The 27960-nt window shown below is 35.0% G+C and overlaps 1 protein-coding gene across 1 annotated transcript; it reads left to right on the forward strand.

Moving 5' to 3' along the window:
* The first annotated feature begins 5605 nt into the window (after nucleotides 1-5605).
* LOC110792802 (putative ion channel POLLUX-like 2) lies at nucleotides 5606-27842 on the forward strand. The gene is made up of 24 exons (XM_021997625.2): nucleotides 5606-5901; nucleotides 8218-8291; nucleotides 9739-9854; nucleotides 16770-17059; nucleotides 18012-18083; nucleotides 18370-18454; nucleotides 18600-18698; nucleotides 18813-18967; nucleotides 19049-19153; nucleotides 19969-20055; nucleotides 22107-22191; nucleotides 22327-22474; nucleotides 22950-23026; nucleotides 23136-23216; nucleotides 23847-24038; nucleotides 24141-24254; nucleotides 25363-25446; nucleotides 25535-25661; nucleotides 25734-25810; nucleotides 26008-26055; nucleotides 26139-26208; nucleotides 26303-26376; nucleotides 27178-27288; nucleotides 27374-27842. The coding sequence occupies exons 1-24, from the start codon at nucleotides 5762-5764 to the stop codon at nucleotides 27473-27475; spliced, it is 2613 nt and encodes an 870-aa protein (XP_021853317.2). The 5' UTR covers nucleotides 5606-5761; the 3' UTR covers nucleotides 27476-27842.
* The last annotated feature ends 118 nt before the right edge of the window (nucleotides 27843-27960 follow it).

Raw genomic sequence — 27960 nt, forward strand, 5'->3', positions numbered from 1 at the left:
ATTATTATTTATTTGGATTGTAAAGTGATTAATGCGATTTTAGGAATTTAGCGTTTCGACAAAAATACTCAAGTTGGGAAAATATTAGAAAAAATAACTTATGAGACAATTATTAGATATCATTTTCTTTTGGAATTGAATAATATTTGTAACCATACCCATACCCTCGATCTATCCAAATATTTGGATATGGTATTGATTTGATAATCATATCAGTTATAATACCCTATTTTCCATCTCTCTTCGCCATCGTCATGGATGCGTAGAAGCTTAATTTGGATTTAGTTACATACGTAAACTTCAGACATACCGTTCAAAATCAAAATCAAGCGATTCTTGTTCTTCAAGATCAAATTAACCAAATGACCAAGGAATACCACGCAGCCTTGGCAGCATTCCATGCTAGCTAAGGCTTTAGCCATAGTTCCCGATGTGGTAGAATGGAGACAAAGTGGAAATTGTGTACATACCTCAGGAACCGAATCCTTGAGGCTACGACAGAACTCCACGAGGCTCAAATCGATGTTGGGAATCTTCAAGAAATAACGGCAATGCACTACAATTTCAATTTCTTGAAATTGACTTAGTAGAAGCTGCAATGGTGGCATTGGATTTAATCAATACTTAACATTTAGATGGTTTTATCTGGGTGACGGAGGATCTTCCTATCGGCGCCATATTTGCCATTGACGATATCCTCGTTTGTGTCAATAGGCTCAATTAAACCAAAAAATATTTATAACTATTTTAGTACTCGTGCAATGCACGATGATTTCGTAAATATTTTTATGTAATACTTTCAATAATTTAATAATCATTTACAGAAAAATTAATAAAATATATTTTGTCAATGAGTTCATCAACACCAATTGATTTAATTTTTCCTAAATAAATAAAAGTTTAGTTAAATGATACCGATTGGATATTATCATTTGAACTGCAATTCATAACCATACATTAAAATATTTGATTTATAACTTATCTTAGGTTTTGTTCTGTTTGAATTATTTGACTTATTTCATAAAAAATAAGTTCAGTTAAGTTCAATTAATTACTTAAATTAAGTTCAGGTAAGTTCAGTTAAATTAAGATAATATAAGTCCGTGAATAGGTTTTTTCAGACATTTTAACACACAAATAAGTTTATTTCAGTCAAAATAAGTTTTTTCAGATAAAATAAGTTCAGATATATAAGTTCAGACAAAATAAGTCGAATAGAATAGAGCCTTAAGTTAACTAAATTTATATATAATCGAGCCGCTCACCTCCCTTCTGTCTCTATCTTTTCTCTCTTCCTCCTTCAAACCCCCAATTCTCTTTTCTCTCTTCCTCCTTCAAAGTTCCTGTTTTCTTGATTTTTCTAGCTTTTGAGTTCATGTTTGTAATAAAAACTCCATTCTCTCCCTGTTGGAGAGTTTTTTCCCATTCATTGGGTTATCGTATGACTATTTTATTAATGAACTAATTTTACCTTTAAAAAAAAGTTAACTAAATTTATCTAAACTTATATTCCTTGAAATAAGTGTACTAATTTACTTTTAGTATAAGGTAAGAATTTGCCAAAAAAACATTTTCCAGTTCTTTATAAAAAGTTTCTCATATTTACTTTTTTCGCAACTTTTTCTTTTTCCTTTTTCACCCTCTATTCCAGCTTATTTCTTTACTTAAATTATTAATTTCATTACGTAAGTTTTTTTGAATATACGACACATTTATTTTTCGTAAGACAAAAGGATTAAGTCATTATTAAATCTATTACTATATACTAAAAGAGACACCAGGAATGACACGTGTCATTTCCTGGTGCGATTTTTTCTCGGCAAAATGTTTTTTTATTTTTTTACTTTAAAATAAATAAATTACATTACGTTTTTTTAGGAAACTATGATAAAAATATATTTTAATTACCATAGATGTGTACTGCCTAATATATTATTGGAGGAAAGCTAAATCAATATTATTTTTTCCTTTATGATATAATTTTATTTATGTATTATTAAAACCTTTTAATCTGATAGAAATATAAAAAATATTGATAAATGAACTTCTAATGTTAGTCTACTATTAATAATATAATACTCCGTACATGATAACTTGTAAGTAAGAATGTTAATAAAAATAATAATACATGGTAAGTAGACTAACATATAAGTTTATTTATCAAGATTTTACGTACTCAATTCAAAATATGTTGTATTTCACTAACTCCATTATGCTCGGGTCTTTTCGAAAATTAGTCTTGAGTCATCCGGGTTTGGTTAACGTTGTTAGATCGTTCTACATACAAGTAACGACTATAATTTTTAACTTTGTATAGTAATATGCAAATTAATTTAGTTCATTTGAATATTTTTTTTACGCAACTTTGAATTTATACTTTTTCATATATCATTTTTACTTGCATATTTTTCTAATATCACAAGTCATTTAGTTACTATTAAAGTAATAAATTGTTTTAGCAGTAGCCATGCGTTGCACGGGCCATAAATTAACTAGTTATATAATATAAAGAAGTTTACAATGTTGTTAAAAAGTTTAGAAAATTATTTTTTACTCCCTCCGTCTCTTAATACTCGCACCGATTTGATCTGTGCGGAGTTTAAGACACTTAAATTGACTTATTAATTTAATGGGTGTTAGTTGATAGTGAGGTTTTTTTTAATATAGTTTGTGGGAAATGTATAAGGGGTTAAGGGTGGGGAGTGGGGGGTATGAATTTTTAAATGATTTTTTTTGTAGAGAGTAGGGGTGTAAGTGGGTTAGTAGACAAGTGTGAGAAATAATATAATATTGGTAAAAAAAATTCCATTTATAGAAGCGGTGTAAGTATTAAGGGACGACCTGAAAAGGAAAGCGGTGCGAGTATTAAGGGACAGATGGAGTATTTAAATTAATCAATACGGAGTACCTTTTTTCCAGATAATAATTTATATAATGCATATGAGAGATTTGTGCTACAATTAACTTTTTACAATAAGAAATTGATAGTTACGGCAAATACATTTTTCTCCATTTTTGTAAGTTTTATTAATAAACATATTTTAAATTAAAAAAATAAAAAACTTAAAGACTTACCAGGAGATGATATGTGTCATTTCTGGTGTGTCTTTTAATATATAATAATAGATGAGAGAGGGTGTGGGGACAAAAAAAATTTAGTGGGAAGAGAGAGACAATATAATAATTGTGGGGTCATTCCTAATTTAGAAGTGTAACAACTAATATGGGGCGGACGGAAAAGGAAAGTGTAACAACTAATCTGGGACAGAGGGAGTAATTTTATGATGCACAATGACTAGGAGTACACAATATGGCCTGGTGTTCCATAGGGCTGATTAAAACTATCCGAAAAATCAAAAATCCGAAATTCGATTGATATCCGATCCAAAAAGTACCGATATGGTTATCGGTTTGGGTATACGATCTGAAGTTCACGTATTGGATATGGTTACGGATATTGTTTTACAAATAATGTGTAACTGATAACAATCCGATAAGTCATTTTTTAAGTTTTTCCTAATTTAAATGTTTTACCCCAAGAGCTCAAAATCTTCAATGTTAATAATCAATGCATAATTTGAGTAAATTGTAATTTCTTCCGATTTTTAATACTCGCAACATTTGTGTATTTTACACTATTCACATATTCTATTTTGACTATTGTTGGTGATTTATATATAAGATAAAACATAATCACGTAGGATCTTGTTAGATTTGTTTCAATTTGTATTTTCAAAATATTAACTTTTTATAATTTTTGCTTAAAGGGAATTAAAGATATTAATGATTAAAGTTGTGCATAGGCATGCGTAAAAGTGACAAGCGTTGCAAGTATTAAAAATCAGAGGAAGTATAAGATTAGAAGAGTTAGACAACTTATCATGGCTTTGTATAATCATTCTCAAATTGGAGGCCCAAATTAAAAACTTCACTAGCAAAATTTATGTTGGGCCTTTCACCCTTCGGCCTGCAAAGATACGCCTCTACTAAGCTGTCTACATTGGTAGGGGTGTCAAATCGGATTATCGGATCGGTTTTGGATCGGTTATAAACGATTCGGGTATTGTTGAAATCGGATAATGCCGGGTCAAAGTTTCTATCCGGGTCAATTCGGATCGCTTTGGATAACTTCGAGTTAGGATGAAGTCGGGTAATATGTTATTTCGGGTTTAAGTCGGTTTCGGTTCGTCGGTTCGGTTAATTAATCTCGGGTTCGGTTTGAATCGGCTCGGGTTTAAAACGTTTTTGTATCGGTTTAATTTGGTTCGGGTCTAGTTTGGTTCAGGTTTATGTCGGATACGAATGCAATTTTGACTGGTTTACTGCGGGTACGGGTCATGTCCATATTGGACGGGTCATGTTCAGATCGGATAAAATCTCCGGTTCGGGTGTATGTCGGATTCGATTATCATGTTAACGTTTTACTGCGGGAAGGGTCGTTTCTGGATCAGATAAAATATCAGGTCCGAGTCGAGTTTGCCACATTGGCATTTTAGACCTTAGAAGGACCCGACCTTTAAGTTTCAGAAGCGGGTTGAAATGATAACTACTTCTATTTATCACTTTTCGAAAGAGAAATACTCATTGGTAAGATTGGCTATTGAAGTATGATTACCTTTTTACAAAGTATGATTACCTTTTTAATGATCGTTCAGTTGACAAAAAATGAGGAATTGAAAAATCATGGACGTTTGGAGACGAGGAAGTTGTTTTGCTAACCAAAAAACGTGAAAATGGTACAAATTTCATGGAATTGAAAGTTCCTTCAAAATATGAAAATTTAATAACCTACATCCTTAGGTAACTTAAAGTTCCCATGATTTGCAAATTCCTTCGGGTCAATCAAACAATTATAGACATTTATAAGAATTTTATGTGGGATTAATATTCATGTAAAATACAAATTACTACAGGAATTCACTTGTCAACCAAACAAGTACTAAAATTTAGTTAACTAGAGTTGACGAGAGAGAAAAAATAGCGGAACTCAAATCTTCTTTTATTCCTCAAAGTCCATCCTAATCACCGGCAGGATGCACCAAGGGTTAACAATGATGACATTTCAGGAAGTGCAACAGTCAAGCATGGTCAATCGAGACCGGAGGTGTACTATATAGAGACAAACCTAAAAATAAAACGGGGACAATCTTAAAGAGAGGAGGAGACAAAAAAAATGCTCCAAGAAGATATTCATATACTCAGGCAAAACCCCCAAAAATATGATAAAATATTTTTATTATTAATAAGGTAATACGAAGAGCCTTTTCAAACCGAAACTTCTTCGAAATTAATTCGGTCCGAATTTACGCCTTTACGGGCTAGACACTTTTAACACGCAGGCAAAACCCCTAAAAAGAATGTGATAACCACGTACACAAATTATGTAACTACTAACTACATGAGTATGTGATATATAAAAAGCATTTATCTTTTCACAAGAAGTGGCAAAGACTAGCCAACAAGGCTAGAAATAGACAATTTACAAAAGTTAGTACCACATTTCCACTAAGCCCCAAGCGAAAAGGACTTCGTAGTACTTGATTTTTGTACACTTTGGAACTTTCATAACTACTCCGTAAAAATATTGATCTTCCCATAAACGACGTTGACACACTAATAGAAATGTCAAAATAGACCATTCTAATTTCGTCTCTTCTGATCACACTGGTACTACAACTTTTCAGAGCTCATACTCATACTCACACATCGCTACTTTGATTTCTCCACCTTATCGCTCTTCATCCTCCGTTTTCTCACTCAAATGGGCCACGCTACGACGTCGTTCCTTCCGGCGGCGGTTGTTTTACCGGCGACTCCTAGTTTATCTTCTCGCCGTTTCACTGGTGCACCTCGGTGGAGTACCGCCAAGTTACGACGGCGATTTCTATGCCCTTCTTCTAGGTTTGTTCTTCCTGTTCTCCTTTGTTTTTCGTTAGTGATTTTTAAGGTTTGTACATTGTGAGAATGATTTATGTGCTTTGAGATTGAAGGATGTTTGGCGTCTTTATTTTCTGGATTTTGGATTGTTCATGTGCTTTGAGATTGTAGCTTTCAACTAACAATGCTCAATATTTCCGATTGTGGATATTTTTGCAAATTGTATTTTATCGAAATTTCAGGAAATAAATATACAGTCGAATCATACTTTTTGTAAATGGTATATTCAGTCACTTTTTACTGTATATTTTTTTGGATTTTATTATGTAATTGTCAGTCGCTTATATTCAATCAAGGAGATTAGCTTGGAATTTCTAGTGCTTCTTCGGTATCGGAGACTTCGGAGTAGTGTTTTTTTTGGGCGTAGAGAGAGCCGTGGAGGGCAATGATGTTGACGGGATTTGATCCGGAGTCTTGGATAACAGACGCAGGAATTTAACCTATCAAGCTAGTTGACATCCAATAGTTATTTTTTCTAGAGATGGGAAAGCTAATTAAGAATTGATATTCTGTTTCAGAGAGATTGTGTTTGTTGACTTTTTAGAATAATCAAGGAAGTTAACTAGTCTCCCTCCGTCCCTTAATATTCGCACCGTTTTGACTTTTTGCACTATTCACATAATTCACTTTGACTCTATTTTATTTCTAGTATATGAAAACAAAGGTTAGTATATACTCCGTAATATATTGCCGGCTTAACATATATTTTCAAAATATTAATATTTTTATAAGTTTTTATAATATATAGTTAAAGATATTGATGGTCAAAGTTGTGCACTGGTAAGCGTGTCCAGTCAAAACGGTGCTTGTATTAAGGGACGGAGGAGTAACGACTAAAGTGATGTTTGGTTGACCTGAAAAATCAGGGAAAGTATGACTTTCTAGGAAGTGGAAGATTGTCATCTTGTTTGATTGACAAATACGAAATACATGGAAGTCGCACTTCTTAGGAAGTTTTACTTCCTACAAAATGGAGGAAGTTGCTTACCTAAGTCGCCATAGGTAAGTGGAACCTTCCCCATGGGAATTACTTCCTATGTTTAAGAGAATGTTTAACCAAACAACATCTCCTGCTTCCTATGAAATGCTTATACATGGAAAAAGTTTTTTTTCCTAGGAAGTGCTTCTTTCTATGATCAACAAAACGACACCAAAGTAGTACTTTGTATCAAATTGCTTTGCTCCTCTTAAAGATTATGATTAGAGAGTGAGAAAACTTTTGCAGCTTGAAAGGACTTGTAGTTACTTCATCTACAATAGTGAGAGAAAAGAATGGTGAAAATAAATGTGTGCCAATCACATGTTATGTGACATAGAAATCTCAGGAAGGGTCCAAAAATATGTGATTAAGGGAGGTGACGGACTGATGGTGATCAGCCTGTATCCACCAGAAAGCATGACCGAGAACATATACTCACATAAGCAATGTTCTAACTTCCACAAAATAGAGAGAAGTCTTGTGACAAAGTCGAAGGACAAAGCTTATCAACTCCCACCTCTCCTCCTACAACAAAAAATGTGATTTGAAAGTAGTAAATTCTGCCTTTAGTACCTCTATTTTAATCCTTGTTCTGTAGGAGAGCTGAATTTGGAACTGGAAAAAAGTGGGGACGCCTTGTTAGATTTCTTTGGGTGAAAGATTGTAAAAATCCATAATAGTTCGAGGAAATTTGATAGCTCGCTGGTGCTTTGCTGCGGGTCAAAATTTTGGGAAGAAACTACTTTAACAACCCACGAGCTCAGCTCTATCCAGTTTGGAGAATGATCTCTTATGGCACGCACGGTTTAGCGATTCAGATCAGAATCACCAGTTTATAAATTTTCTAAAAGCACGGTACATGAATTAGAGAATGTGGTTTTCTGCTTAGTGATGATGGGTTTCTATGTCAGAATTTGTCATTTATTATTTTTGGATGTTGTTTTTTACTTGTGAGTTGTGAGGCATTGCGTTATTTTATTATGCATGTTCAGTGGATAGCACAATTTGCGAAGACAAAAGAATTTAACTGTTGCTTGAGTGCAATTGGTTGGTTGGGTTCAGCTGTTGTGTTGATATAATGGAGTAGTATTGCTTCAGATTTCTGTATAAAATGCTGAATAAGGAAATGTGTGTGTGTGTGTGTGGATATATACAAATTTCAAGAACTTTAACAGGTATTTCTAGTTAGGACTTTGAAACTTGTTCGAACTTATGTCCCTTATGTCCCTTATGGCCTAGCATGATTTAAATTCCTGCACTATGCGGTGGTTTCAAAAACTAACTTCAACGATATTCTGCAGGAGTACATTTTGTAGGCAGAATCTTTGGTTGGAAGGTTCATCTCTATTGTCAAATAATAAAATACACCATAGAGGTGAGCTTTAATTGTATGTCATTTTTTAACTAAGCTACGTACTGTTACATTACTTACACAGAAGTCAATCTACTATACCATGCCATGCTAGTGGCTCGATTTCTCAAATGAGAAATTTTCCTAGAGTTAGCAGGGTAAGGGGCTGTTATATCACTTACATAGTTATATGTATAAAATGTTCAATTGCAAAAAGATAATTTAGCATATGCATCTGAAATAAAGGCCTAATTGAGTTATTAAAGCTCTACTGCATTGGGAAATTAGTCAAATTGTTAGTCAATTTACTTATTTTAATTGCTTTTGGTGAATAGTAAGACCTTGATGCTTCGCTGGTGTTTTAAAAAAGCCTTCTCTATTTTTTCACCTTTTCCTTTTTTTTGTTCATTTTGTAAAGAGGATTTTTTGAATGGGGAATGTATATATTGGTTGTAGGCCAGGAGTCCATGATGTTGGAGAAAGGTTGTGCCAACCATGTTGTATACCCCTGCCACATGACACCAAAGATGGGCTAAATTCTGACTCAGAAACCTAAGGCCCTGTTCTCTTCAACTTAAATAAGTGAAGTATTTAGTAAAAAGAATTCAATCAGTAAAAAACAACAATTTAAATTAGTAAAAATTCAGTTTTAGCCAGTAAAATTATTCCGGTTCAACAAATATCAGGTGAAGAGAACAATGTAAGTTTGTAAAATGGCACTATAAGAAATGATTAGTTCCATTCTTGATGCATATATAACTACATAAGCATCTTTCAATTTCTTAAGCCTTACATTCTCTCTTTTTTCTCTACAAGCTACTGGTGAATCGACCAATAATTTATTCATGCCCATTCGAATAATCAAAAGAATACAATGTGCGCGACAGAGTTATAAGGAAAAACTAAGAGTATGAGTGTGACTAACAGAAGAACAAAGTGAACTTGCACATTAGGTACCCATTGAAGTGGATTTAATGCATTCTTATGCTCTTTTTTAAGAGTAGTAAGTTTCTCATTCGTTGCTTTTATTTCTATGGACTACTTGTCAAATTGAAGCATTATAGCTAAGAATTTCCTGTGAGGCTTTTACTTTCCGAAGGTTGTATCCTATGGTCTAGATGCTAGGAAGGGATCTCTGTAGAATTGAGTTGTTGTTCCTCTTCAACAACCAAGTCATGTTTGAGATGTTAATAACAGCTGAATGCATTTTGTTGTTATTTTGAAAAATTTTAGAGTGTAAATTGACAAAGCTCATACTATTAAAGTATTGCTTATTGATTTGTAAGTTTAAGGCGATAACATGCAGAATTAGGAATCTGATATGGTCTATGGGACATCATGTCATCATTCATGTGCACAGGATAACATGTCTATAAAACAATTTCATATGCTTTTAGTGCTTAGTATCTTAGAAATTCCGAGTCTTGGTACTTTCTTATTTTATTTTAGAATAACCAATATCTTTTCTTAGGGAAGTGTGTGACCTATGCTACGAGTAACGATGCGGAGAAACTAGTTTCGTTTTCAAATTTCGGAGGAAAAGAGAAAGGTACACGTAAAAGATTGGAGCTCAAAGGTCTTTTGAAGGTAAGTGTGTATGAAATCTTTCCTAAAAAATTTCATGTCAAAACTTACATCTAAATCCATCATCTTTTGTACCTTTTCAGATTGGAAAACTCATGTTGATACTGTACTGATTGTGTGATACTTTGATATATTTTTTGCACTGTAGACAAGTAAGGAAATAATGTTGTGGTTGTTAGTTTAGAGGAGTTAATAATAGAAATCACAATTAAAAGGTGAAGAGAGACTTAAGGTGGTTAAAATAGAATAACAATTTAACCACCCGTGAAATAGGAGGTATATGAGAAATTCATTATCCTCTATTCTTTTCTTAGCATCTAAACTGTTATAAATTCTCTATGTTGTAAGGAAATAATGTTGCGGATATGATGACAAAACCACTCAAGGATGAATTGTTTGAAAAATTCAAGGGTTTACTTGGAGTTACTCCTTACACTAGTAAGTAAGAATAATTTAACTTTGACGGGGCGTGTTGTAAATAACAAACTTAAATTAAATAATACTATTATAAGGAGAAATGGTAGAATAAGAAAGTTCTTAGGAATCATATTTAGATTGTCGAAACTCTATAAATGTAATACATTGTAGCTATCAATTAATTGAATATATTTGTTTACATATTCTTTCTCCTCCTCATATTGAGCTTATTATTATTTTTATCGTTAAAGATTAGAAATTAGCAAATTCCTGTTTTTTCCTACATGGTATCATACAAGTAAGGAAATAATGTTATGGTTGTTACTCCTAGTTTAGAAGAGGTCATAATAGAAATCACAATTAAAAGGTAAATAGAGATTTAAGGTGGTTAAAATAGAACAATAATTAAACCACCAGTGAAATAGGAGGTATATGAGAAATTCATTATTCTCTATTCATTTCCTAGCATCTGAACTCTTATAAATTCTCTATGTTGTAACGTAGAATTCAATACAATTTCATATCATAAAAGTTTAGTTTAAGAAAATTTTATTTTTTCTTACGTTACGTTTATTATTTCTTTCAAAAACATTATTTATTTGTGAGATATCGATTTTATATTATCTAGTAGAAGCCAAATTTCCGTTGCGAGCTCTAACAATTGGTATAAGAGCCAATGTCAAAATATTAAGTGGTTAAATATTTTATTTTGAAAAATATTTATAATGGCTTGTACTAGTGGAACGTTAAAAGCTGGGAAATATGAAATTGAAAAATTCAATGGGAAAAATGGTTTTTCCTATTGGAGGATGCAAATGTAAAATTTGCTAATTTCACAAAAGCTGCACAAAGCGCTAGCGTGAAAAGAACAAAAACCCAGAGATATGAAGGATGAGGAATTGAGGATTGAAAAGAGTTAGATCTTGAAGCATGAGCAACCATAATCTTGTGCCTTGAGAGGGATGTTGCATTCTTGGTAAATGAAGAAGCAACAAATGCTGGCGTGTGGACAAAGTTAGAGACAAATTTCATGACGAAAACTCCAACAAACAGGATCTATCTAAAATCCAAATTGTATACATGCAAGATGGAAGAAGGCGCCTCAATTCAGGAGTATATCAATAAGTTTGATAGGATTATATCAGGCTTAAAGGATATAAATGTGAAGATATATGAGGAAGACCAAGCGCTCATGCTATTATTTTCATTACCAAAGTCCTATGAAAATCTATTTCAAACATTGACGCTTATGGGCGATACTCTAACCATGGATGAAACTAGAACATCACTTTTAGCGGATGATCTTTGGAAAGGTTGGCACAAGTGGGATGATGTCTAGCAGTGGAGGAGAATACAGGGAACAAGCTCAGGGATTGTTTACAACTAGAGGAAGGACCAATCAAAGAGGAAGAGGCAAGGGAGGAAAGTCTAGATCAAAGTCTAGACCTCTTGCGAAAAGACCATGTTTCAAATGTGGTGAGTTTGTACATTTTAAGGCAAATTGCCAAATAAGAGGGTTACGTTCAAGAGGACGGACAACAACAACTCCAGAGGAAAACAACAAGAAAAACAAGACGCTAGTTTTTTCTCAAATGATGAGGAAGATTATTGTTACTCTGTTTCAGAACAATACACTAAAATATCTGGTAAGTGGATGCTTGATTCAGGAGCATCACACCATATGTGCTCAAACAGAAAGTGGTTTACAACTTTTCAAAGCTTGGTCGGTGGCACAGTTTTGATGGGATATGACCATGCTTGCAAGACTGTCAGATTAGGTACTATCCGAGTCAAGATGGATTATGGAACAATAATAACCTTGAAGGATGTGAGACACATCCCAGATTTGGGAAAAAACCTTATTTCTCTTGGGTTATTAGAGAAAAATGGTTGCAAAATAGTCCTTAAAAATGGAGTATTAAAAGCTGTTCGTGGTTCTTCCTTCCTTGGTAGTGATGAAGGGGATTCGTCACGACAATCTTTACCCTCTTTTGGGGACAGCAGTTACAGGTTATTTAGCAGTTGAAATAATTGGAAGTAAAGACCAAACATAATGCAATAGGATATGACACATGCGCCTTAGGCGTATATCGGAAAAAGGTCTATCATTGCTTAGTGGACAAGGTTTGTTCGAAGAACATGAAGAAACCACAAATGAAATTTTGTTAACATTGTGTGTATGGAAAAACACACAGGGTGAAGTTCTCTACAAGCAAGCACAAAATCAGAGGGCTGTTAGACTATGTGCATACAGATGTTTGAGGTCCGGCTAAAGTTTCTTCCAAGGATGGTTCTAGGTAGTTTGTTACATTTGTTGATGATTATTCTAGATATGCTTGGATTTATTTCCTCAAGCATAAAAATGAGGTATTCAACATTTTCAAGCGGTGGAGATGAATGGTTGAGAACAAAACGGGTAAAAAGCTAAAAACTATACGCTTAATGGTATGGAGTACATAGAGAGAGCTTTCAAGGAGTTTTGTGATCAGGAAGGCATTGTGAGACACTTGACAGTCAGAGACACAACAGAATGGAGTCGCAGAAAGACTTGAGAAGGCTAGGTGTATGCACTCTAATTCTGGGTTAGGCAAAGAATGGTGGGCAGAGTCGGTTGCTACAATTTGTTATATAATGAATCGCTCACAACATTCTTATTTAGATGGAGACACACCTTATAGGGCGTGGTCAGGGGAACATGCAGATTACAAGAGACTTAGAGTCTTTGGGTCCACAACTTATTATCATGTAAAGAATAACAATCTTGATGAAATAGCCAAGAACGCGTATCCCAAAGGCGTTAATGGCTATCGTCTTTGGAGCGTAGAGAAATCTAAATTTGTAATTAGCAGGGATGTGATCTTTGATAAAAGATCCATGGTAGCTTCGCTTAAAGCTATAGTGCCAAAGGATTGTGATGTTGGGACAATTTCAAATACTCAAGTAGTGTAGATAGAATCCAGAGGCCAACCATAATCTATTCCTATTCAGGTGGAGCATCCTGGTGTTAATCAAAAGGATGAGGAGGATGAGCTTGATCATGAGGAGATTCAGCGGGTAAATGTACATGTGTTACAACAATAATAGCAGGAATCTTTGGCAACCACTAGACCAAAGAGAAATTATAAATCAGTTCAGAAGTTTGGACAAACCTCCGAGGGATTAGGAGCAGGTTAACTTGGTAGAATATGTACTCTCGGTGGAGGATGTTGAGCTGATCACCTTCAAACAAGCTATCAAAGACAAGGATAGAGAGAGTTGGTTGGTTGCTATGGAGGAAGAGATGATTAAAAATAAGACATGGGAGGTAGTCCCATTGCCCGTGGGAAAGACTGCTATTGGTTGTAAGTGGGTGTATAAAAGAAAAGAGGATCATTCCAAGACCGATGGTATAAGATTTAAGGTTAGGCTAGTGGCCAAAGGATTTGCACAGAAAGAGGGTATTGATAGCAATGAGATATTTTCTGCGGTGGTAAAACACACTTCTATTCTGGTGCTATTAAGTGTTGTTGCTTATGGTGATTTTGAGCTGGAACAACTTGATGTGAAGACAACCTTCTTACACGGTGATTTGGATGAGGAAATCTATATGTATCAACCTGAGGGATACAAGGTTGAGGGTAAAGAGAGTCAGGTATGTCGCCTGAGGAAATCACTTTATGGATTGAAGCAATCTACTCGAAAATGGTACAAGTGATTTGATTCCTTTATGTTAAAGCAAGGGTTTATCTAGAAGTAATTATGATTGTTGTGTATACATTCGTAAACTTTGTGGAGATGATTATATTTATCTTTTATTGTAGGTGGACGACATGCTTATTGCTTCAAAAAGCAAGGTGGAGATAAATATTTTAAAAGCTCAACTTGGTGAAGAGTTTGAGACAAAAGATTGGGGCGATGCAAAGAAAATATTGGTTATGGAGATTAGAAGAGAGAGATCAAACCGAAAATTGTTCTTGAGCCAAAAAGGCTACATTGAGCGGGTTATTGAAAGGTTTGTGATGAAAGATTCTAAGACAGTGGTAACTCCATTGGCACCAGATTTTAGACTACCTGGTAAACAATCTCCCACTACAACGGAAGATAAGGCATACATGGCTAATGTACCTTATGCTAGTGTAGTTGGCAGTTTAATATACGCCATGGTGTGTACACGTCCATATATTTCACAAGCGGTTAGTGTTGTCAGTAGATTTTTGGCGAATCCGGGAAAGGCACATTGGGAAGCTGTGAAATGGGTTTTAAGGTACTTAAAGGGTACTGTTGACACAAATTTGTGCTTTGGTGGAGATACATGTCAAGTAAATGGATTTTGTTGATTCTGATTATGCCGGTGATCTGGATAAACGGCGATCTACTACTGGTTATGTGTTTAAAATACATGGTGCTCCAGTTAGTTGACGATCAATGTTACAAGCTACGATGGCTCTATCTACGACAGAGGTCGAGTACATGGCTATGGCAGAAGCAGTCAAGGAAGCATTGTGGTTGTGGGGACTTCTAGATGATTTGGGGTTGAAGCAGGAATGTGTGAATCTGATTTGCGATAGCCAAAGTGCAATTCATTTGGCTAAAAATCAGGTTCATCATGCTCGTACCAAATATATAGATGTGAGATGCCATTTTGTTCGAGATGTCATAGAGGAATGTAGTATTTCTCTTGTGAAGGTGCATACAAATGAGAACCCCGCAGATATGTTACCAAAGTTGTGTCAGGAAGCAAGTTCCAACATTGTTTGGAATGGCGAAACATTATCTCAAGTTAAGCACTACATGGAAGAATTAATGGAACTACGATTGGTTTGACTCCGGTTAAGGGGTACGTAGGCAGTCATTGTCCTCTTATTCATTTCTTAGCATCTATATGAGAAATTCTTTATCCTCTATTCATTTCTTAGCATCTATATAAGAAATAAGAGGTATCCTCTATTCATTTCTTAGCATCTAAACTCTTATAAATTCTCTATGTTGTAACGTAGAATTCAATACTATTTCACATTGTGAAAGTATAGTTTAAGAAAAGTTTATTTTTTCTTACGTTACATTTATTATTTCTTTCATAAGGGTTGTTTGTTTTATCCACAAAACATTATTTATTTGTGAGGTATCGATTTCATATTATCTAGTAGAAGCCAAATTTCCGTTACGAGCTCTAACATGCACATTCCATAATGTTTCCCCTTTCTTCATAATGGGACATGGTTTAGTGTTTGAAATGACTTTATGTGGACCTTAAGGTGCATTGATTAATAAAAATGAATTTGGTAATATATCTTGTCTTTTACGTAATTTGGTTTAGATTTGGGCTTCTATGACATATATGATATACCATTCTATGACCTCAAAAAAAAAAATATACCATTCTATAAATTTTATTGTGAGGATCTGCAACCGATGGTGGGGTAAGGAAAGAATAAGGGCACATGTGGTAACCTTTCATGGGATCCTGGTATCATATTCTTTTTTATTTTATGTGTTCGACCATTATGATTTTTGTTTTAAATGTCAAGTGAGAACACTTTAAGTTAAATCATTTCACCACATTAACCTAACAAAGTTAATTTTCATTATGTGGAAAGTTATTCTGGATGTGTGAGCTGTTTTGGGAAGCTTTAAAACTTGGGGATATGATGACATATCATGAAAATATTAGTTGTCTCAAAGATATTCTTTACTATTTTTGGGCCCAAAAGGAAGGGATATTTTACAGCATGTTTTTTTTGACTTCCTCGGTGCTGAAAATCTTGGAATTCTTGTTTGCATGATGCAGAGGCAAAGACTATGAACTAACTCACCTCTATTATTGAATCTAATGGCTCTTTTATGTCGGGCATGTACTGTAGTACAGAGTACTTCTTTCTTTGTTTATCTACTCAGTCTAAGTGTTGTCTCTCATACTTTTAGTGCCCTTTTCTGGTTCTTTTACTAGATGTTTTGAAACAAGTCTTTGACCATTTTGAAAATTTTGTCAGACCAACACTTGTGCCCAAAGTGTTTTTACCCTCCCGAACGAGACCTATAATATTAATAACTCAGAAAAATCACATGGGATAACAGGTTGACATCTGTTCTTCTCTGACATACTTACTCCCTGTGTACAATTTAAGGTCACAACTAACTAATGGCCATGTAAAAAGAACAACGAAGAATGGATAAAAGTGGGCTGGAAGATCGTGGAGTTTAATTGACCATTAGTTAGCGCTGAAGGATTGGATTTTCTACCTTTAGTTCAAAATGTTTCAAGCTGTCAAAGGATACATGATTCTTATCGAATTATTGAGCCTTTTGGGTATTTCATATTGATTTTCATGAGAAGGTGAATACCAGAGACATTTTGCAACTTCTTGTCTCAGTTTTGCTTCTGCAGGCACAAAACAGTTTCTTTACTCATTTCTGTATTTATGTCTTAAGTTTTATATTCCCCTTTCTACAGAAAGTTAATATATAGGTTGTAGCCTAGTTAAAAGGGGTCAGCTTGATGGTTGTTATTTTCCATATGTGCAGGGTCACATAGCTACAATAATTTGCTCTTTATCTATATCACCCTTTATCTTTCTTGGATGGAGTACTTTGAATATGGCCAGCATGTTACTGAAAACGCTCAAGGGCTTGCAGGCCATTCCAATGCAATATTTTGGATTCACGAATCTGCCATTTTCTTCCTTGTCTAGTTCACTAAACAAGCCTACACCTCTCAACTTGGATGTTTCTTTACCTTCAATTGGGGATCTCCAGTGGAGTCTTGCACGAATGATGTATCTATTCAACATGCAAGTAGAAAGAAATGTAGCTACGTAAGTCACAAACTGCCATGTTATCTTGTTCCGACATGATTCGCTGCTGTTATTAAATCTTATGGATTTCATTCATTTTGTTTTCTGCTCAAGGAATCTACCATATTCTCTTGCTTTGAAATGGATCATTGCTAGTCTTCGTTTGACAGATGTCTTTAGAGCTAGTGATTTTTTTTCCTATCGTTCGTTTCATTGCCTTTAATATTTTTTATTGTAATAACCCTGTTCTGGTCTCTGTGATTCTAATTTTCTAGTGCATTAGTGTCCTAAATGCTTGAATTACGGTCTTAATTCTGGTTCTGACAATCATACTACCAAATGTCATTCCAGGCATGTTCCATTTAAAAACGGCTGAATCACAGTCTTAATTCAGTCACTATGTTCTGAATGTGGTAATAGCATATTAGCATTCTTACTTCTGCAGAACAAATTTGACAAAATGCTATTGAATATTTGAGTATTTTTCTGTGGGCAATGGTGAATTTATGTCATAATTTGGTTTCACCATGTTGTCGCCGGCCTGTTAATGATAAGTGAATCTAGTATTGAAGTACTTAAAGTTTTTTTAAAACTTATTTGGTCCATTTAATACAGATGTATTTGTATCTGATTCAAAACCAGCCACATCCTGTTGGCTATTCCTATGTCATTTCCAAAAAGTTTTCTCTATAATCAAGTTGATTATTCACAATAGTCTCAATCCAAAACTATGTGTATGTAAAATGAAGAGTCCTGGTAACATAGGTTAATAGTCTTTTGGGTGTGACAAGTGAAGAGATAACACCCTGACCTTGTTCTGTGACGCCTACATTTAGCTCTATATACCAACTTTTCTGGACAGAGGGAGTATGTCTCTACATGTTTCTCTTTCAAATTATTTTGGTTGATTTTTGAATAGTATTTATGTAAATATATTTCTATAGCTAAAACAGCCGAAGTGGACAATATGCAGGTTCTTTCTGGTACTTGTTGTGGCGTGCTTCTCGTTCGTTTTCATTGGTGGTTTCCTCTTCTATAAATTCAGGTACCCTGTGATATCCACTTGCGCATGTGATACCCTTGACTAGGTTGTGTAAGTTGCTAATCAATTTATACTCTTCAATTTTTTTAAATGAAGAGGGAAGCTCATGTTTGCACATATTACCACTCAATCACCCGTCTTTATTTGCTGTTTCCAGAAAATTGGAAATAAAGAATATCATGAATGTAGTTGTGCTACACTATCTTGGCTGTCTCTTAATTGTTCGGATAGCAAACTAATTGTCTGCTATTTTCTCTTTCATACTGATTTGATTTTATTGATAATATAGGGCCGATAAGGGTAGTGCAAATTCTCTGGAGGATTGCTTCTGGGAGGCCTGGTCTTGTCTTATTTCCTCATCAACCCATTTAAGAGTGTGAAAATGATGCTCTTGTGAACTTTCTGGCTCTGTTTCTTGTGATATTCATGTGATCCTACTTTGCTTATCTAGATCAATGAGTATTTGATAGGTTTTTGCTACTGATGCATCTAACATAAATTTTCCCTTCGAAACTGTAGCTGAGAACACGTTTTGAACGAGTTGTTGGCTTTATGCTTGCTATATGGGGCATATTATTCTACTCTCGCCTGTTGAGCACGATGACAGAGCAGTTCAGAGTAAGTTCAAAAAACATAATCCCTCTCAGGGAGCATGTTACACTATGTAATTGACGATTGGAAATACTTTCTTTAATTTCTGACCTTTGACATATGTCCATCGTGTGTCACCAGAATAACATGCAAAAGCTCAGGGAGGGTGCACAAATGCAAGTTTTAGAGGCTGATCATATAATCATTTGCGGAGTGAATAGTCACCTAAGCTTCATACTAAAGCAGATAAATCAGTATCATGAGTTTTCTATCCGTTTAGGCACTGCTCATGATAGGTATTTTTGCTTTTGTAAGTGGTCAATACGCTGTGCCTTCCAGCTGGCAACTTGATTTTTTTTTCTGCACGCTTTTAACAGGAGGCAGAGAGTTCTTCTCCTTTCTGATCTTCCGAGAAAGCAGATGGAACGAATTGCTGAGAATATAGCTAAAGATCTTAGCCATATCGACATTCTAACAAAAAGGTATTATTCTTCATAAACTAGCTACTGTATCTTCATTGTATAATACTCTCTCCGTTTTTTATGTTCTACCCACTTGCGTAGGCTGTGGACAGCTGTTTTTGTTAGACCCTTGTGTGGACTGTGGACAACTATAGATTAGACTACCACGCCACCAGTGTAGGACTCCCTCAAGCCTAAAGTTCCTGTAGTGACTTTGAAATCTGTTAAAATTAAAAACTCGGAAGCTGCGTATAGAAAGATGACAAAGTGGCTTGTAACTACTAACTAGGTATTCTGTCAGTTTGAGTTGACACATAAACTTCTGTTTTCATGCTGCATTTTCTGATATCACAACAGAAACCACTGAGCGGTAACTCTGAAAAGATCAATTATGCAGGTGTTTTATGGGACTGACCCACATTTAGGTGACTTTGTAAAAAGAGAAAGCCTAATGAGACAAAAAAGTTCCAATGAAATATGTATAGTGGTCAAATAGGTATCCATAACATAACGTTTCTTCAAAGGCTACGATGATGTGTTTGGTATGCTGCTCTTTGATCTTTTCCACTAAAAGACAGAATGAACAAGAAGGAAATGATTCTTACAAAAATTAAAGAAATATGCATTCATCATACAATCTTACTGTGTCCAGCTTATCTTTCTAGGTTCAGGACCTCCAATTTTAATTCCATAAATGCTGTTAATTTTGAATCACGCCCTAGCTAAATCTAATGAATTTATTATTTTTTAGCTGCTTTTTGTATGTTGATGGACTAAAGACTACATAGTTGGGTAGCTTTTTTGTGGAACTTACCTTGATGCTTACAATGTCACAGCTGCAGCCTCAGCTTGACAAAATCTTTTGAAAGAGCTGCAGCAAATAAGGCTCGCGCTGTAATTATTTTGCCAACAAAAGGAGATAGGTTGGTCTTCATCCATTTAATTAATCTGTATGTAATAATTTTCGGAGTTTATTTGTAGGCATCATGCAAGCTTTGTTAGTCTGCTAAATGCTAAATGTGAGGGTCTACTAAATACGTTTATTTTGAAATTACTATAGCCGTTAATTGGAGGCCTGTGTTTGCTTTTACAGTTCCTTCATGGGTTAAAAACATTGGTATTTTTGTAGATTTGAATTCCCCTCCAAATACTATGTGCATGAAAATTAAAGTAGAGTTCCAGCTGTTTTTCTGAATAGTTTACATGTTGCGCCACAAGAAGCATTATACTGTACGTCTGTACAAGAGAAAAAAATGAACGTGTCTTGATAAGGATTAGGTGTAATTACAGAATACCTATTTCAGACTCTCAAGTCTCAATTAGGGATCTATCCTTACGACTCCTTGAAGCACGAGCCAAAGATCCAGGGGGGGGGGTATCCCAAAGTAAAACAACTGGTAGCACTTATCTAATAAATCTGACTACCTGAGCATTCCTCGATAGAGAGGCAATATGTTCTGCACAAGAAGATTATTGGGGAGCACCGAGCCTATCATGACAATTACTCTGGAGTGGAAGTGAAAATTTGAAATATGTGTCTCTACACCCAGCATAAAGTGAAGAAAGGTAGAGTGGATGACTTAATGATTTAAAGGATGAATAAACCTGATGTAATAGGAACCTATTCCTTCCGATCATCTTAGTAGATGCCCAATTTACAAGATGCTGGCTCCTCAGACCGCTTATCTTTGATCTGATTCTAGAACTCTAGAATATCTTCAGAATTTGAGATAATGTACTCAAATAGTGAAATTCTTTCAAGTGAGTGATATATGGATTTTGAGTAACATGTGATCTTAGTTTTAAAAAGCGCGAAGCGCACTGAAGCGCATAAGGGCCCTAGAGCTTAAGCTTAAGCGCAAAGCGAAAGCGCACGCTTTTCGTAGGCGAAGCGCACACGGAAAAAAAAATAAAAATTTCAAAAGTTAAAAAAATATGGAGAAAATATGGAAAGAAAAATTGAAAGAAAAAAAAAGAGAAATCAAAATGATGAAAGAAAAATTCAGAATCCAATGGGAGAAATCCGGCGAGAAGGCTAGAGAAATCCGGCTACGGGAGAAAAGTGCACCAGGGTTTTCAAAAACTTCCCAAATATTCACTTTTCAAAAAAAAGAAATCACGTGATACTTTAAAAAAAAAAGATTAGAGTCACATGGCTTTATTTTTTATAAAAAAGAAGGGTCTGATGTGCCTATACTACAAGAAGCGCAAAAGCACCGAAGCGCTAGGAAGCGTGCGCTTCTTGTATGTCGCTAGGCTTCGGCTGGCAGAAGCGTTTTGCTGTGAGCTTCTGAGCTTCCGAGCTTTAAGCGCAAAAAAGCGCGCTTTTTAAAACTAAGCATGTGATATGGACAAAAGTTTGATGTGCTCGTTTGACACTTTTAAAAGAAATTTGCATACACCTTGTAGTCAAGTTTCTAATTTTGGAATAGCTTACAGTATGAAATTTGCCTGTCAAAAGATTACTTAGTGGCTATTTGGAATTTTTTTGGTGATACCACAACAAAACACAATTTTCTTGAAACGTGCCTTTCTAAGATCATTTGTGGTTCTCGGCCTTTTATTAGCTGATCCAAGATTAGGCCCAGGAACTGGGCTGATGATAAATCAATGGAGTGAGTTATCAGTTGGGAGTCCTGGGCTCTTTCTGTTTCTACCACCTTGCTAGATTAAACCACAGGCCATTTTCCCTGACCAAGTGTCATTTATTGAACTGCACATTTTTGTAAACTTGGACAGTTGGACTAGACTCCCTTACCAATGACCTATAATTAAAGTGTTAACTTCTCTGATAGGAAAAAGTGAGTTTAATACCAATGAGCTAAAAGCTTCACTCGGATAAGTTTTTTAATTTTGCATGTTTCACTGAATATTCAGTGACAGCGCATGATACCCTGAGTAAAGTATGCTCTGACAATTTGCATGATAGACTTTTTCTAGATAAGACTGTTTGACCGTCTTCTCTTTTAATCAGGTATGAAGTCGATACGGATGCGTTTTTATCGGCGCTGGCATTGCAGCCGATTGCAGAAATGGCATCTGTACCTACGATTGTCGAGGTATTATTTCATAGAACTCTGGCAAAGTACATTAAAATTGATTGTTACAAAGTATATTTCTTTTAATTTGTGTTAAACTGAACCTAGATTTTCAAATTGCTTACATTCATATTCCATCTTTCGTACTAATTGCAGGTTTCTAATTCAAGTACTTGCGAGTTGCTGAAGTCAATATCAGGACTCAAAATAGAGCCAGTTGAAAATGTTTCTTCCAAATTGTTTGTTCAGTGCTCTCGACAAAAGGGGCTGATCAAGATCTACCGACACTTGCTGAATTACAAAAGTATTGTAGAACACTGATATTATTTTGACGTGTCTTGCTCTAGATTATGAACTTACGAAGTTCTTTTAAACTTTTTTGTGTCATAGTTCATTCATCATTGCAAGTTGAGTCTCTTTTCTTTTCACAAAGCACAAGTTCAAAGGTTTTCGTGTCAAATGTTGCATTTCCATTTAGTAGACATCTGGTTTTCTTTTTTCTGTTTGAGTATCTAGTACTCTCTTTTGTGTCCACCCAGGGCTGGTCAGCTAACCTAAATATTGGTGCATGCTATCTGTCAGTCCAGATGTTCTATCTAAACATCAGATTTCATCCGGTAGCTGCTTGTTAGTTTTCTGTACAAAGCTAATATTAGTAATTCTAATACTGTGCTGATGCTGAAATTGACGCCCAGTTCCTTGAGTTGCCCCTTATCCAAGTCACTAACATCCTGTCAATAAAAAGTCACTGACATTTTTTTGGTTGTCCTTCATTGCAGAAAATGTATTTAATCTTTGTGATTTCCCCAGCCTAGCTGGAATGAAGTACAGGCAATTGAGACGTGGTCTACAAGAGGTAATTGTTTTCAAGGTGCAACGTGGAAGTTTAAATAACAATTTTCTAGTAACTGGTCCACATGTTCCATTGAGATTATTGGCTAACTTTTTCCGACTGTCTCTTTCAGGTGGTTGTTTGTGGTCTATACCGAAGTGGGACAGTAATCTTCCATCCAAATGACGAGGAGGTTTTGAATGAAACAGACAAAGTATGTTAGAATTGAAGTGCTAAACATATTTGCTATTGTTTGCATTGGCGGTTAAGGGGTAGGTGACTCTAGGCTTACAGAAGATTTCTGTTAAACTCAATGGATCCAAAATTCCAAATATTCAACACTTTCAGCCATTGAGCCGTAAACAGCATTAAGAAAATGAATCAGAATCATTTCAAATAGACTCGTGAACTGAAGTTATCTACGGAGTAGTTGTTTGTAGGAGTAATTAAACAGTAGACTAAGTATGGATGTAATACACAGAGAAACAACGTAGATGTCTGTTGCAAACTAACTTGGAGATCTTGGCAGTATAGTTCTGTTAGTGCTATACTCTTTATTCCACCACCAGTAATTTTGCATAGATCTGATGTAATTTTCATGAGCATGATTAGGTATTATTTTGTACAATTAAGAGATAAATAAATCGGGTGGGTAGATGTGGGTCCCAAGGAGGGAGAAATATTAGAGAGAAAAGAGTGGTAAAAGTAAAATGCTATTTTTAAGCTAGGACATTATATTTTGGTAAATGTTAACTCTTGATTTGGGACGGAAGATGTAGCTATTGTAACAACACAATTTGATATTTCACTTAAATAATTTTCTCTGTGTACTTTTATGATGAAGGTTTTATTCGTTGCTCCTCTTTATGGGAGGATGAAACCGCAACTGTCCTACTCAGATGTTGAAGTAAATAAGGAGATCCAAAACCTAGAAGAAGACTTGGGAAAGAAAGGTGAGTCTAACAAAGATATGGCAGCATTAGTAAAAGTGCGTCGTGAAAATACTAAAAGGCGTCCCTCAAAACAACATTCTAAGGTATGTTGTATGTTTTATATGGTTAACTACTTTATATGGAAAATAAAAAGGTGAAAAGGAAGTGGAAGACGATTAACTGCTCGTTCATGTTTCCTTGTACAGGCATCGGACTGGATTCTAGGGCCAAAAGAAAACATACTGTTGGTTGGTTGGCGCCCAAATATAGCAGAACTGATTAAAGAATATGACTCGTATCTTGGACCTGGAAGTTCAATGGTATGCTGAAATTCTTGAATCTTCTATTTATCTATGTATAATTGATGGTACTCATGACGTGGAATGCTAGAAAACGTACTTGACAAAATGACCGAGGCTACATGCCTTTGTCTCTTACCATATACAATAGGTTGAGTTTGGATCAATTTTTTTTTTCTCCCAAGATAAAATTTCGTTCTGTTGTGGCTTTGTCAAAATTCTGTCTCCCTACCTACTAGCTAGGCATGATATATTTCACTATTGAGGACTCATGAACTTAGACTGTTGATGTCTTGGTGCAGGAATCTACATATAGAATATAGTGATTATAAATCATAGCCTAAAATGCAGATATAATGGTCGTTGGACCTTAATATCCTCAAAATCTATACTAATATATTAAAAGGCGTTGAGAAAAATGTCTATGTGGTACGTAGTACTCTTCCTTTTGCGCCACATCATCCATTCACCAAATGATATGTCATATCATGGACAACCAAAAATCAATACGTACAATGAGGTTCGAACTCTAGACCTCAAGTGTGGAGGATAACTCTCATTACCATCTTAACCAACAACCATTTGTGGTTTATCTCTTCACATTAATTTATAAATGAATGTTAACATGAAGTTTACAACAACTAAATTTTTATGTGACTTTTTATTTTCTATTGACTATTTTGGAAAAAATAATAATAATTAAAGAATTAGGACAACCATGAATAAACATGATGTCATAAGTCTCATAAGCATCAACTACAAAAATGCCTTGCATGACTGCATATGTCGGTGTTTGTTAATTTTGAATCACTTATTTCCACTAGAAAACAAATTATACAAATTGTAAGATGATGCAATTGAAAAATTATTTCTCATGATAAATGACTTAGTGTGTTTGTGTAGTTGACGAACTTGATGAATGCTTTCACTTAATGCTATACATGTATCTTATCAAATATTTTGCTCAAGAAAAATCTAAAATTTTAACTATTCAATGTAGCAATCGGGGCATCGCCCGAGCCACACACTAGTTTTCTATTGAATATGAGAGGCTAAAAGTTACAGATATGATGATCTATGCGTAGGTTTGGAACTTGTATCCTCATCTAATTTTTTTTCTCAACTGTAGGAAATATTATCTCATGTACCTTTAGAGGAGAGGAACAGCGCCCTTGCTGGTCTACACCTTGAACACATACAAATTTCCCACATGGTAATCCTTTGACTCTCAACAGAAAAATCCGTTTGCTGTAATACTGCATTGTTTTTCTTACTTATACACTTCGCTGCTTATTCCATAGGTAGGAAACCCAATGGATCATGATACATTAAAGGAGGCCATAATGAGAAGCCAAACTTCTTTGAAAAAGGGTGAAGAGATCCCATTCTCAGTTGTTGTAATCTCAGATAAAGAGTTGATAATTGGAGGTGAGAATCTATTGTCATTTAGTAATCAAATGCGGCGAGCTTTGGTCCTTATGTTTATTTTGTTTGCTTCAGATCCATCCAGGGCAGACAAGCACTCTGTATTTGCTCTTCTCTTGGCTGAGAACCTTTGTCATAAACTTGGAGTGAAGGTGAACCTTTGAATATCTCAATATTTTTTTAAACACGAGGTCACCATGTAGAATTTCCCAATTGTCTTTCTCTTATCTCTCGTTACTCAGATTTCAAGTCCTTCAACATTAGGATAGGCACCAAACTTATCTACATTATTTTTAATATGAATGAAGTGACATCCTTTTTTATCTGATTTTTCCTGTGTTGCTCACAGGTGCACAATCTTGTTGCTGAGATAGTTGACTCAAAACTTGGCAAACAAGTAATCCCTCATATTGCAGAACTTAATTTTTAAAAAATGATTCTGCATTTTCAAACTTGTCTTATTTGTTTAAGCATCTTCAGGTAACAAGAATAAAACCATCACTGACTTATATTGCAGCCGAGGAACTGATGAGTCTTGTTACTGCTCATGGTTTGCTCTCTTTCCTCGTCAACTGCTTGTGTATTTGATGTGTTGAACTCATTTGTTACAATATTAATTCAAGATAAACAATTTGTGTTCTCAGTTGCAGAGAATAGCGAATTGAATGGAGTATGGAAAGACATTTTGGATGCTGACGGTGACGAAATATATATTAAGGTCCACAACCCTAGTCCTGAAATCCTGATATCTCTTTTCCTGTTGTCCAAAATTTTAACTCCCTTTATTACTTCTTAATTAAATGTACCACCATTTTAACACAAGCAATGGGACAATTGCACAAGTTGCTAACCATTTAATGTGAGATGCAATATTAATGGGCACTTAAAATTTGCACCAGAAAAAAAAGAACCCACAAGTTACAATGATCAAATTCTAATTCAACTGGACAAGTTTCTGGGACAAGTTTCTGGGTAAATTTTGTTCGGCTACTGGTGCATATAAGTACATAATACTTGAAGAAAGATATAAGTACAGTGAAATAATTGGATTTTGATTTGGCAACTTGTGTTCCATCTTCTTGATAGAAAACAAAAAGAAGCATTTACTGCACAGGTTCCAATATCAAGAAATACAGATCCCTTTATTTGGAATGAATAGCAAGATACACCCTTATATTTAAGTTACTGTCATCAAAGGTGTTTTGGGAGATTGAAACAACTTGACTTCTAATTATGGACAGGGATATACATAAATTTTTTAATATTTGTTTGAACTCTGTGTTATTGTTGTTATCATAATTGGGAATGCATAAAAGAGATGTATTTAGACTTCAGGAAAAGATGAAATTAAGGGTAATAAACTTTTTGTTTAGGACTAGTCTTTATAGTTACTTAAGCTCAAGATGGCCTCAGCTTTGGCTTTAGGTTATTCTAAAGTATACTTGTAGCAGTTTTTCTAGGTCATATTGATTCATCTGCCTGGAACTTCAACATTCATCTTTTGGTAACTTCTTTGCAGGATATTGCCTTGTACATGAAAGAGGGTGAAACCCCATCATTCAACGAGCTGTCTGAAAGAGCGTGTTTAAGGCGAGAAGTTGCCATCGGTTATGTGAAAAACAACAAAAAGGTATTGATATAACTTCTGATTTGCTAGACAAACTTGGCTAAAAGAAATTTCATAAATTCCATTCATGATTTTATTATAACTGCAGGTTATAAATCCAAATCCGAAATCAGAACCTCTCAACTTTGATAGGACTGATTCGCTGATTGTGATATCCGAGTTTGAAGGAGAACAACCTATACTCGAATAACTCCCTAACAATACAGATATTTAACCATGGCTCCATTCTAGCCACGAGCATAAGTTGTAGGTGTTATGAATCTAGCAGGATCTTGGACTAGTTGTTAGTCTAAGGTACGCCATGTTAGTCTAAGGTACATTCCCCACGAAAAAATAAAAAAAAGTCTACACGAGAAAATAGATAAATACTCCGTACTTTGTATATGCAAATTTCTGATACCTACGGAGTACTACTACCTATACATTGAACTACTTTGCTAAGGAGAAATGCGTTTGTAACTTTGTAATCCCTATGCTCTCTTATGTATTAGCATCATGTTGGGTATATTAGTAAATTGCATTTGACAGGATCAATTATTGAGCTTAAATGTGCAAAAGTGACATAACACATTACACATACGGGTCATTGCCGGTGGAATATTAATAAGTAATCCCTCCGTCCCTTAATACTCGACCTGTTTTGATCGGACACGCTTGTCAATGCACAACTTTGAC

This window comes from Spinacia oleracea, chromosome 4 (assembly GCF_020520425.1).
Source record: "Spinacia oleracea cultivar Varoflay chromosome 4, BTI_SOV_V1, whole genome shotgun sequence".
Taxonomy (NCBI): domain Eukaryota; kingdom Viridiplantae; phylum Streptophyta; class Magnoliopsida; order Caryophyllales; family Amaranthaceae; genus Spinacia; species Spinacia oleracea.